Here is a 12,646-nt window from a genome sequence, read left to right on the forward strand (position 1 = left end):
AAATCCACATCTTGAGATTCATCCTTCTCAATCAGGTGACATTTCTTCTCCTCCATCTGATTTGGACCTTCCTATTGCTATTAGGAAAGGGAAAAGAACTTGTACTAATCCTATATCCCAGTTTGTTTCCTATGATGCAATTTCTCTTACAGGCCTTGCCCTTATTACTGCTCTCTCTACTGCGTCCATTCCCAAGAATGCCATTGATGCTATGTCTGACCCAAAGTGGAGACAAGCCATGTCTGAGGAGATTATGGCACTTGAGAAGAATGGTACTTGGCAACTTGTTGACCTTCCCAAGGGACGTGTCCCAATTGGATGTAGATGGGTCTACACAATCAAGTATAAATCTGATGGCAGTATTGAGAGATACAAAGCAAGGTTGGTGGCCAAGGGGTATAGTCAAGTCTATGGAATTGACTACCAGGAGACATTTGCCCCTGTGGCCAAGCATAACTCAATAAGAGTTCTTTTATCTTTGGCTGCCAATAAAGATTGGCTTTTATATTAGCTGGATGTGAAGAATGCCTTCCTTCATGGTGACTTGGAAGAGGAAGTGTACATGCAAACTCCACCAGGCTTCAAGATGCCTTCAGCTGAAGGGAAAGTGTGCCTCCTTAAGAAGGCTCTATATGGTCTCAAACATCACCAAAGGCATGGTTTGAGCGCTTCCGACAGCTATTCTCAAGAATGGATACTCCCAGAGCAAGCTAATCATACTCTCTTTACCAAGCGGAGTAATGGTACTATCACAGCTCTCATTGTCTATGTTGATGATATTGTGGTCACAGGAGATGATACAGCTGAGATAGGTAAATTGAAGAGCTACTTGGCACAACAGTTTGAGATCAAAGATCTGGGTCCCTTGAAGTACTTCTTAGGAATAGAAGTATCAAGGACCAAGAGAGGAATCAACATATGTCGAGGAGATTTATTCTTGACTGTTAACAGAGACAGGGATGTTAGGTCAGTAAACCGAAGAAACTCTCCTATTGAGCAAAACCACAAACTAGGAGAGGATTGTGGTCCTTCTCTTGTTGATGCGGGGAAGTATCAAAGGCTAGTGGGGAAGCTTATCTATCTCTCTATGATTAGGCCAGATATCTCTTATGCAGTGGGAGTTGTTAGCCAATTCATGCATGCTCCCAAGAGTGGCCATTTGGATGTTGTGAATCGCGTTATAAGGTATTTGAAGTCCTCTCCAGGGAAAGGACTGTTGTATGCAAGGCACAACCACTTGAGAGTGGAAGGTTTCACAGATGCCGATTGGGCTGGTTCCATTACAGACAGGAGATCTACCTCCGGCTATTGTACCTTTGTGGGAGGTAACTTAGTCACATGGAGGAGCAAGAAACAGCATGTTGTGGCCAGATCTAGTGCCAAGGCAGAATTTAGATCTATGGCACACGGAGTGTGTGAGCTCATCTGGCTGAAAAGACTTGTTCAAGAACTGGGATTTGACACTGAAGGACCCATGAGACTGTACTATGACAACAAGGCTGCCATCAGTATTGCCCACAACCCAATGCAACATGATCGGACTAAGCACATTGAGGTTGATAGGCATTTCATCAAGGAAAAGATAGACTCTGGCTGTATTTGTACTCCTTTTGTGAAGACTGGTGATCAGTTGGCAGATATCTTCACCAAAGCTCTTGGCTCTCCTCAGTTTAGTTCTTTCCTAAGCAAGCTGGGAATGCATGATATATATTCTCCAGCTTGAGGGGGAGTGTTAGAAATCATGTAATAGGGATAGTTTAGGAACTAGTTATATTACTAGTTGCCTTATTATGTAATTCTGTTTTTTCTTCTTTATTTCCCTTTTACCTCCCTAGGGAGGTGGATGTAATTCTCTATTACTTATGATTGAATGAATATAGGGTGTATGGGGAAGTCTCTCCATCACAATCGATTACAACCAAATATTCTCTTCTCTCTTCTCTCTTCTCTTGCTATCTTCTTCCTCCTCCAACTTCTTCCTTCTCTCTTCTTACCTCCTAAACCTAAAATCTAACTAAAAAAGCCAATGGAAAGAAATTATAACTGTTTTCATTGCCTGTCAAGCATAGTGGTGGCATTGTCTAGTAAAATGCACTTACTACCTTTGTCCTGGTTTCAACCATTGGGTGCATATATTTTTGGAGAAAAAAAACTTACAGGTTTCACTTTTCTTGAACTGAAGTGTTTTGAAAGAATGATTTGAGCGACTGCCTGCAAAGGGAAACCAGTAGAAGGATATTACTCAAGTTGTTATCACAATTCACAATAATGAATTTCTCAAAAGGAAATGAATTTCACAACCCTCATCCTTGACATTGTGAGAAGAAACTAATTAGCCATCATCTCTCCAACAAAACTCAGATAATTAAAAAGATATCTAAAGGGCCAAAAATCCACCAGATAATAATGATACATCAAAATGCTGCTGTGTCGAATATCGACATACAGAAAAGCATAGAGGTTACGGGAAATCAGGATCAAATCCTTCTTTGTAAGACATAAGTTTGGATATTTTAGTTCTTCAATTTTCAAATTATTGGAATTGGATTAAAAGAACATAAGTTGCTTCCTCTGGATGAGAGAAGCTGCAGATGGAAGAATCTACTTGCATCCCTTCATTACTTTCTAATGGCCCTTATGGTGCCCAGGGTTGGCTATACAATCATGACCTACTACCAAAAGGGATGAGAGAGAAAGAGAGAGTGCATTCATTAGTTCCGCTTGGTCCTCATGATGCCTGGGGTTGGGTGGATAGCATAGTAGTGTACTAGTTAAGCCTCTCACCTAAAAACTTACACTTTTGGGTTGGATACATCAACATGTGTATGAAAGGAATTTCCATACATTTATACGATTTTTCTATCTCCTGAGTGTGTCGCATGGTTGTCCTAAATTTTCTTAGCGTCCAATGCAAACATCACTCAAATTGGCTAACCTATAATCCTTCCAATACTCCCACCTATACCAATACTTCAAACCTTGTATGAAGATATCTTTGTTATCATATAATCTTACCTTTATTTCTATTCGGGAAAGGTATGGTCTCTTCTCTGCATCAAGTGAAAAGCTCACTTTTCCTCTATTCTCATTAGACTTTGTCCACTCTTTGAGAACTTCAGGGTTCCTCCACATCTCGTCCATATCCTCAGGAGAAGCTTTTGAATCCCAGTATGTCAACTCATCAACTGTTCTCTCTTGAAAAAGAAAAAGAAGTAAGAGAAGACCACTTAACTATATATCTGATAAGACAAATAATCTTATCCACATAAAACACATCAAATATGATTAAAACATTTCATATGAGACAACAGTACTTTAAAGGAACTATATGACCTAAAGTTTTAGGTGATGCAAACAAGGCTCAAGAAGCAGAAGATACTTAAATAAACAGTGGTTAAATTAGTGGAAAGCACATCAAAGAAGCATCTCTGATCCATCCAATTAGCTTGACAAAAAGACCCAGTTGTTATCACCCAAGAATTACAACATTGAGAGTGAAACTTCTTCTTCTTCTTCTTCTTCTCTCTCTCTCTCTCTCTCTCTCTCTATTTCATGCTAAAAAAAATAATAACTTAATACCATTTACCCTTTCCAATGAATGGAAAAATTAGCATAGAAAATCATTTAAATGCCACCATTTCCTATCAGATATGCCAAGTAGCAGGAGAAAGGATACCTTTATTTTTCAAAATAGGCCGAGCAGGAGTAGAAGCATCAGGCATTGAAGCATTATACTTCTTACTGCACAATAATCAGAAAATGTCTTAACAAATTTAGTACTAGCATTTTGATTCACCTTGGACAAAGTTTTTTTATTTAATTTATTGAAGGCAGTAGGTAATGTAAATAGATGGTACACCTCATCCCAAAACATCTTACGTAATACGATCTACAGCTTATATCATTCACCATTGCTTACCCCAATATCATTCACCATTTCTTACCCCAACCTAGAGCCCCGATCAACCATATAAGTAATATGACGTGGAGGGGGGGTATTAGGGATATCCAAACTCATATCACTAGATAGCTGCAGCTAAAAATTAGGGTCAACAATGCTTTACCTTCAGATTAAAGGCTTGGCTAATGGAAAAGACATGCAGATTAAAATCCTCATAAGATTAGAAAGAAAACTTAAATGCTGGAGAATATTTAAAGCACATTAAAGGTAGTATGCTGAAACAACCTCCTGGACGGGAGACTCTGTTTGACCGAGAGGTACCGTCGCCAGTAATCCAATGTTGACTTGTGTTTTGCTTTTTTTGTTCCACCTTTGTAAGCCCTAATCACAAATTCTTCATTTCTTTCCCTGAAGATATAATCCCAGAGTAAATAATTCAGCATCCAAAATAATTAAATGGACAAATCAACTAACCCCCAGAGGAAAACAGCATGTTACAAAATCTAGATCTAGCAATAAAATAATTTATGGAAACAGCAAAATATAACGAAAAAATGAACATACTTTTCCTCATAATTTGATAACCACTTTAAGTATGCTGCACCAAAATAAACACTTATGAAAGGCTTATACAGAAGTGTTGAGTCTCCTTCTATTTCATATTGCCGGTAACCCATGTCTCTGCAAGGAAGTTCCAGTTTCAGCATAATATAATTAACCAAATAGGTTACAAAAGTTGCTTAAGAAGTTCTACACTCTATAATTAGTAATTAGGATCTGATCATATAAATAATACCTTACAAGCCACTCTGCAGTTTTTGGTGACAACTGCATGATCCCAAAACCAGTTTCCTTAGTTTTTTTGTTATACCGTGTCGTAAGAAGTTGTCTATCACTTTGAAGTTCAGCAATAGCACAAATCATGTCCTGCAAGAGCAAGGATGCCAAACTTGGAAAACTTTAATAGCAAAGTACAAACTCTTTTAGCTTAATTACGCTTTGCACAATGCTAACAATTGGAAGCCTTTTTCCCAATTCCCAACTACATGGCTTATCTACAAATGCTTAACTAGCATGGGAAAAGCATTCCTATTGCATCAAGCTAATTTGAGTAAAAATAGACAGTTTATGTTCTAAAATAGACATAGTTTATATCTAGATAATTAACATGTGTATTGAACTGGAATCTTCAGAAACAAAACAACTGTGTTTCACATCTGTTCTTATTAAGTACCACTTCCCTTGAGACCACCATGAAACTGTTATCATCATATAGTGGTTTATCTTAGAAGCACATAATTCTGAGGACAAAGAATAAACCCAATAATGGATCTTTGACTGAGGTATGGTGACATGAAATTGCAAATGGAATCTCATGAAGAAAACCCATATTTAAAATAAATACTTAATTTAAATCATGCTCTCCCAGACCCTGCAGCTCTAACATGATCAGATTTATAAGTAAGCATTTCCTGAAAATATGAGCAACACCAAATCCTTCTAGAGCAAGCTTTAGGTCTACCTTCAACTAGAAAGAGTATGGCCTCTGCCTTATGTTCATCCGATACGAAGACATATGGGTCGGATTTAGAGCTGTGGTTTGGGATTTCCTCATGCAAATGCCGTGACTGACTCTCGGGTGAGAGGCAGGAAGGAACGGTCTTCAGAATAGCCTACGTGTGTGTACTAGCCCTTTTCGGGTTCAAAACTTGGAAACAGCCTCTCCGGCAAAGCAGGGGGTAAGGCTGCGTACATTTGCCCCTCCCAGACCCTGCAGTAGTGGGAGCCTTGTGCACTGGGACGCTCTTTTTACTTAATTTGAATCATCATAAATAGTAATTCATCTCACTATAATAAATAATAAAATGCTGTTTGAGAGGATGTTGAGATAGATGATTAGCAACATTATGAAGGACACAATCATAAATAAATACATTTGAGGAAACTTAGGAAGTAACAAGAGGAGAAAAATTGAGAGTTGTTTGTGATGGTTTGTCCATTTGGAATGACGACCACTGAGTGCACCGGTGATAAGGTGTGGTTTGGTCAAAATTAGAGATTGAGAAAGGACAAACGGGAGGCTGAAGATGATCTAGGTTGAAGTAGAATAAACAGACACTATTACGGGTATGTTAACATTGATAAAACCTTAAGAATGTTATCCCAATAGCATATTTATGCAACATACTCTACATCATAACTATTGCAGATTAGCCCTAGCTTAGCCCAACCCTGAACCTTGTGGATTGCACTGGGCCAACCTCAGTCCAGCCAGTTTCCGCCCGTACCTACAGATTAAGGAATTCTTTCCGTAAGAGGACAACCAATTTGGGTTTTCTTGTGGGGCAATAGGGAATTGGTGGGTCTTAAAAAATTTATAACTAGGCGTCATGCCTAGCTAGTCAAGATCACTCTTTAGGCTAGGCTGGCTGATAATGGTGAGTTGGTGATGGCACAACCAAGAGTTTGTTGGTGAGATAAAATGTGAGAAAAGGCAATGCTATTTTCAACAACAAATGAAATGTTCTTCTTCAGGTCCTTTTTTTCCTAAAGATAAAAAGATTGGATTTCTCTCTTAAATATATCCTTTGGGGAGTGGAAGATTTATATTGCCAAACCTCAAGGAACTATTCTAAATGTGGTTTCTCTTCTTTCGTATACTATTTCTCTATCTATTTGTACCGTTGTTGTCTGTTGGTTGGATTATTAAGCTTCAAAACAAACTGTACACCTCATCTAGCTAACCAACTTCTCCAAGTTCATCACATCCCCACCAGAAACTTCACTTTGGGAATCATAACAAGCTTTGTTGAAATAGAGCTCCAAAGAACCAGCCTTAACTTAAAACTCACAAAGAATAGTGTTAAAATTAAATAAGAATTTTCAGACATATGAAGAGGAAGTTGGTTTATCAGTCATGCAGTGCAAACGCAAAGGCCATAGGAGAGTTGGTCCAAGCAAAGGATACACTAAATTGAGCACTGCATGATTTTGCTGATAATGTTTAATAGTTTAACTGACACTAACAGGAAAGAAAGAAAACTGAAGATCAGAATATAATGTTCTAGAATATTATAATACATTGTAAAGTTTCGCAAATGGTAAAATGCCTGAATTTTGAATTCAAGATTCACATGTTAAGTTTTAGTGGGGGTGAAATATACAGAGACATGGCCACCAGCAATAATCTTTTCAGGAAGAAATCCTAAAAGGTTACAAAAGATAAAAATTTTGGTCACTTATGGTCACTTATAAGAATGTTAAAAAAGATGAACTAATTTAAATCAAAACAGAGAATAAACTTGCACACTTAAAACATGAGGCCACGATATAAACAAATTTAAGGGATATACTATAAATTAATAAATTTTAATAACAAAAACTCTAGAAGATACCGGATCTACTTGTGATTGGAAGTGTCTACGCACAATAATCTCAGCCACAGCCTGAAGGGACAGCAAACCAAATACAGGAAAAAAATTGTCAGAAAGAGCACCAGGTGATTGTCACATGCAAGGATCTGTTGGTTTCCCCACCCTTCCCACCAGAAAAAGAAATTCTAAGCAAGGAAGAAAGGAGAAAAGATAAAAAAAACAAAGACCACAAAAAATAGAATGTAAAAAAAGCTTTAGAATTCCAAAGCTTGTTGAAACTTCCAAAGGATCAATAGTAGTCAACTATTAACAAATGCACAAAATCAACATTTTTTTCTTCAAAACATTTATAGAAGTGTAGTTGTATATCTTATTGTCTTCAAATTCCCTCTCAAATCAGGTGAAAATTAGGTTTTGAGAAGCCAGATATGGTTATGTGCAATAAAATTTTATGTATGGAATATGGATGATAAAGTAACGAGTGATGAATTTATTTTCACCCTCATCTCAGTTTGTGTAAGGTAAGCCTGCCCATCAGGATCCCGTGAAAGATGAACTTTTTGTCCTTTTGTCTCTCCTGCATCATCCCATTCTTTGTTCACAAAAGGATCCATCCACATTGCCTCCATGTCCAGTGGATCAACACATTCATTCCAATACTTGAAGCTAGAAGCCATCCTCGGAAGATCACAAGGTGTTCTTTTTGGCATGTAGAAATGGAAAGAAGACCAGTTTTAATTTTCCATCAAGCATGAAGAATACATTCATGGATGTAGCTGTAAGACAATACTGCATATATTACCTAAATATCAAACCTATGTTGATGAAAGATAAGAGGTGGTAGCAGCTTCTGATTTGATCATGCCATACCCTTTGACTCCCATCAGGAACTTGAAATATGGCATTCTCTGAAGTTTCACACAACAAAACAGTATGATCAAATAAGTGTCACCCCAAAATTAATGAACTGGACAAGAGCACAATAAGGAGGTTGCCTTATTAGATAATAATCATCATCACTAGATCATAGGATAAATAATAGCCTCATTGAGTTAACATGCATGTAAAACTTGGTTGCTGGATCATTCGATAATCCAGTTCCACCACAATATTTCCGAAGCATAAAAAAAATCATTTGGATAATATCAGGAACTTGCATTAACAGCTAAAGATCTTTCTCATAGGAATGTAGGAACTAACTATTTGGGAGAATATGATAGGGACCATAAGTTGAACTTTGAGAAAAACTAAAAATAGGGGCAGTTCTAGTAGAAGGACATAGCCATATGGGGCACACCCAACCAGATTGAAGAGCTTGTCAGATCATTGGGCACACCTAGATTATTGGGGTTCCAGCTGTGGGTTTAAAATTCTATTTATTTCTCTTCAGCAAACAAGTTAATAAAAGCAATTTCGTAATCTTTATCCTTAGGGTCAAATTCTGGTTCATTTGTAATTCATGTGTCTTAGTGCATGTTTGGGATGGCTTCTCTAGTTTCTGCTTCTGGACCCAGAAGCAGGGCTTTCAGGTCAGCAAAAGGTGGAGCCAATAGGAGGTTGTGTGTTGGGATCTTCTCTGCCTCCCACTCTATAAGCTCGTAAGCTCCCCCATCTTCTTGGATTCCGGTGTTGGGGGTGGTGATTATCTTAACATGAGCTCTCTCATTGGATCACACCCTTTGCTGGCCCAAAAGCCCTTCTTCTGGGTTTCAGAATCAAAAGCTCGAGAAGCCATCCCAAATATGCCCTTAGTAATTATATATGGGTCAAGTTTACGCTATTCATTCTAATTTGGGTTAGTTACAACTGTGTTTGTTCATACCTTTCAAGGGTGCAATATCTCATAGACATCTGTTATAATCTCCAGGTTGCTTGCAATGCATTGCAGCAAATCCAACATGATGGATGAAGTGTACGATTACTTAGACAAGGTTACATGTTCAGCCTCCTTGACACACTGTGTATTTTGGATCAAAATTTTAAAGGATAAGCATATATGTTCTTCATAATGGTAATAGCCCATGCATTTCTACCATTCTATTTTTACTTCTTAACCACATACTCGAAGGTAAGCGTGACAGTTTCAATATTTAGTCAAAGGTCCTCATAAGTTTGATATATTTAAAAGAATTTCCAAACTGAATATATGACATGGTGAAAGCATTTACGCACCCTTAATATTCTTTCCTTCTTCCTTTCATTGGGAAAGATTTACTTTAATGGTTTGACATGACATTGCCATAAACCTAGTTATAGTTAGCTTGTATCCAGGGGAAGACAACTAGTAAAGAAAAACAAATCAAGGTTGCAAAATGTTCATTCCATGATAGCGCTTTGGCACATCAAAGGGTGCTACATCACAATGACAAACTTTGCAGCCCGCAGACATTTTATTCTCTTTCCCACCTTTTTTTCTAGTTATTTTTTACCCGTTATGTCACAATATGTATGCATTGAACAACTCAGAACAAGAAAAAGATTTGGTCCATGTCTTTGTCTTAAGAGCAAAGTGATTATCAGTATCATCCATTAACTGCTTAGTTGTACCTATGGTAATTGTCCAAATTCAACGTAAAGCTATCAAAATTTCCATCAAATAATAATCTCAAACAGAGCAATCATTACCCAACCTCAATCATCATGTTGTATGGGCTTTATCCAAGCTGAGACTTAAATGACACATCCTCAGAGCCAACCATATGGAACCACATTAACCATATGTCGGACATTTGAGAATAGAGAAATGCATCATGGAGACCGTATCAGGACTATTGAACTGGTACCCATAAAAACTCTAAGAAACTTAACAATTATGAGGAAATTATTCAAATTGCTCATTTTTAACATGCATAGATTTCAGAAACAACAGCGAAGGGAGAAACACGCAAAAGCATTAACACTGAATAGAGCACAATTAGGATTTCAGATCATGAATAGATTCACCACCTTTGTGGTAATTGTTATACATTCAACATATGCACCATCATCAAAGAAACAGAGGAATGTATTCAAATCTAATAGAAAACAATAGTTCGAATCCAAATTACATAGTATCCAAGAGAAAATATCGGAATGCCAAACCGTTCAATCTTTATACGATTGAATCTTATAATCTATAAGATTCAAAAACTCATCTACAGATTAAACAGAGGAGATAAACGGAGCGGAAATAACAATGTCTAAAGAGAAAATGATGAATTTTATATCTTACACGCAGAAACGCATTGAGAGACGACGGGAAAACGTGTTCAGAACATCTCTGGGCTTTCAGAATCAAAAATAGAAATGAGACACAGCTGCTTTTCGATTAATTTTCAAAAAAAATTGGTAGGGAATGGAGCGCCATGTCTTTCATACCTGAAAACGAGGAGGAAGCGACAAGTGGCACGACATGTCTTTTGTAAGGAGGGCATGACAGGGATTTGCCATGACGTAGACTCGTAGAGGGATCCGGATTTTAATGGGAAATAAAGTAGAATTTGATTACCTGGTCCCGTGGCCGTTCACAACCTCTGTTCGCCGATGGATCCGAATCAGATGCCCTAAGACCGGATTTGATGGGCCAACTAGTCTGGGCTAAGCGGAGCCCATTTTATATATTCTGGTTGACACACATACTGGACAGTCCAGGTTGTGAACCTTTGTAGTTTGTAGCCCTCATGAGAAAATAAAAAAGGAGAAACAAGAATCGTGAATCGTCTGATTCGAATTGGAATCTGCGATCACAGTTTCGTAACACGCTGTCATGAATCCGAAATCAAATCGTGAATCCGATCCATATCGTCCGATTCTGATTCGTCATCTTCTTTAAAACCGATTCGTTTCTCGTTGCCGGAATCTCATCTTATCATCCGCTAAGGTTCTTGATAATCAATCGTTTCTCAGAATTGGAGCTAGGGTTCTTGATTAACTCAATCATGTCTCAGGTTTTGAATAATCCTCCTCATTGATAGGGTTCTTGAGTAACGATTAGGTAGCTTTCCCAGTCCATCGATACTGAGCAAGATTGGACCTAGGGTTCTTGCGAAGAACTTCTTGATTAATCCGATCGTTTCTCAGCTTGAAACCATAGTTCTGAATAATCGATCGATTCACCGATCCACGAGCATAGGTTTGCAATTCCCTTTGTTATATCTCCTTACATTCTCGAACCTTGCTTAACTAGTTAGCTTTCCCCGCCCACTTCTCAAACATTTTTTTTTTTTTTTAGCCGATTCAATACGACTCAAACATAAAAGAAAAGGGTTTTTTACAAATGCTGTCCTAAAAATGCCTATTTGTCCAAATAAATCCCTATAATTTTTTTAATTGCAAACTCTCCTTTGTATTCAAAACACTGTAACACTTTGGTCCAATCCATTAGTGTGGGACGTTAAATATTGTTTTAAGGGATTTAATGATCAAAATACCCATATGATAAAACCAACCAAAATTAAAGAGTAAAGTGATCAAATTGCCCTCATCTTCCTTGAATAGTTTAGAGTTTGAAATGAAAATTAAAAAAACCCTAAAATCATTCAAAAAACCATCTTTCTCAAATTCGTTTCATTGTTAAACCCTAATTTTGTTGTTTCGCCCCGCCTAGAACAGTCATGTTGACTGGGCTTACACACATTCGCTCACTTACGCTGTCTCCCCTCAACTCACCCTAGCCCCGGGTGGATGGATGGTCCTTACTATTTGATTATAATTCTTCATATTTTAGCACTAAAGGAAATTCTATTTGAATTGAGGATTTTGCAGGCCGACAGAAGGTTACACCATTAATGGCTAGGTAAGGTATTCATGTTTTTCCCTCTTTTCTTTTCTAGTTTCATTCAATTTGTCCTTTTTCTTGATTGCTTCTCATTCTTCTTTTCCCGACTTATGCCTTTTATATTGGCTTCATATGAGTAGTTTGTGAATCGAATGGTGGGAAGCAGTGAACTATTCCCCATTTTACTTCCACTTAACCCAATTGCATTCAATTCTTCCTCCAACTCTCTCAATCAGTGTGTATTTATTCTATTGTGATTTCAGGTTTTTAAACCTTTGCTATATCTGCTATGGGGATTCCAATCCCAGTTATCTTTTCCAGTTTTTTAAAGGTATGCACTTTGTTTATTCTTTATCCCACAATGTTGATTTTAATTGTGCTTCCAGTAACTGAGACTCAGAGCCACGGATTCACAGGTTTCCTATTTCCCCAGTCATAGTGTCGTTCATGTATTGTGTTTGGAACCCTACGACGAGGTGGACTTCTGAATATGTTTTATGAAGCTTTACAAAAATAAAGCTGAATCAAAATCTGTTATAATGTTGTCCTCACATGATCGTAATTATTTGAGAAACCACTCTGGAAGGCAAACTAAATTACTCAAACACTTTGAGA

The 12,646-nt window shown here is 37.6% G+C and overlaps 1 protein-coding gene across 3 annotated transcripts in view; it reads right to left on the reverse strand.

Annotated features, from left to right (window-relative positions):
- The window catches only part of LOC122649621, a 30,668-nt gene extending 19,956 nt beyond the window's left edge, over positions 1-10,712 (reverse strand). Inside the window, exons 1-10 of one of the 3 annotated variants that reach the window (XM_043842851.1) lie at positions 10,633-10,712; positions 8,078-8,183; positions 7,776-7,975; positions 7,297-7,347; positions 4,698-4,828; positions 4,466-4,582; positions 4,187-4,309; positions 3,677-3,741; positions 3,016-3,185; positions 2,158-2,211 (exon numbers count right to left, since the gene is read on the reverse strand). In XM_043842851.1, coding sequence (XP_043698786.1) covers positions 2,158-2,211; positions 3,016-3,185; positions 3,677-3,741; positions 4,187-4,309; positions 4,466-4,582; positions 4,698-4,828; positions 7,297-7,347; positions 7,776-7,952 — 888 coding nt within the window. In that variant the 5' untranslated portion in view covers positions 7,953-7,975; positions 8,078-8,183; positions 10,633-10,712. The remainder of the gene's footprint in view (positions 1-2,157; positions 2,212-3,015; positions 3,186-3,676; positions 3,742-4,186; positions 4,310-4,465; positions 4,583-4,697; positions 4,829-7,296; positions 7,348-7,775; positions 7,976-8,077; positions 8,184-10,632) is intronic. The other 2 variants (XM_043842853.1, XM_043842852.1) reach the window with 2 other exon arrangements.
- Positions 10,713-12,646: the final 1,934 nt, after the last annotated feature.

The sequence above is a fragment of the Telopea speciosissima genome, chromosome 2 (assembly GCF_018873765.1).
Source record: "Telopea speciosissima isolate NSW1024214 ecotype Mountain lineage chromosome 2, Tspe_v1, whole genome shotgun sequence".
Taxonomy (NCBI): domain Eukaryota; kingdom Viridiplantae; phylum Streptophyta; class Magnoliopsida; order Proteales; family Proteaceae; genus Telopea; species Telopea speciosissima.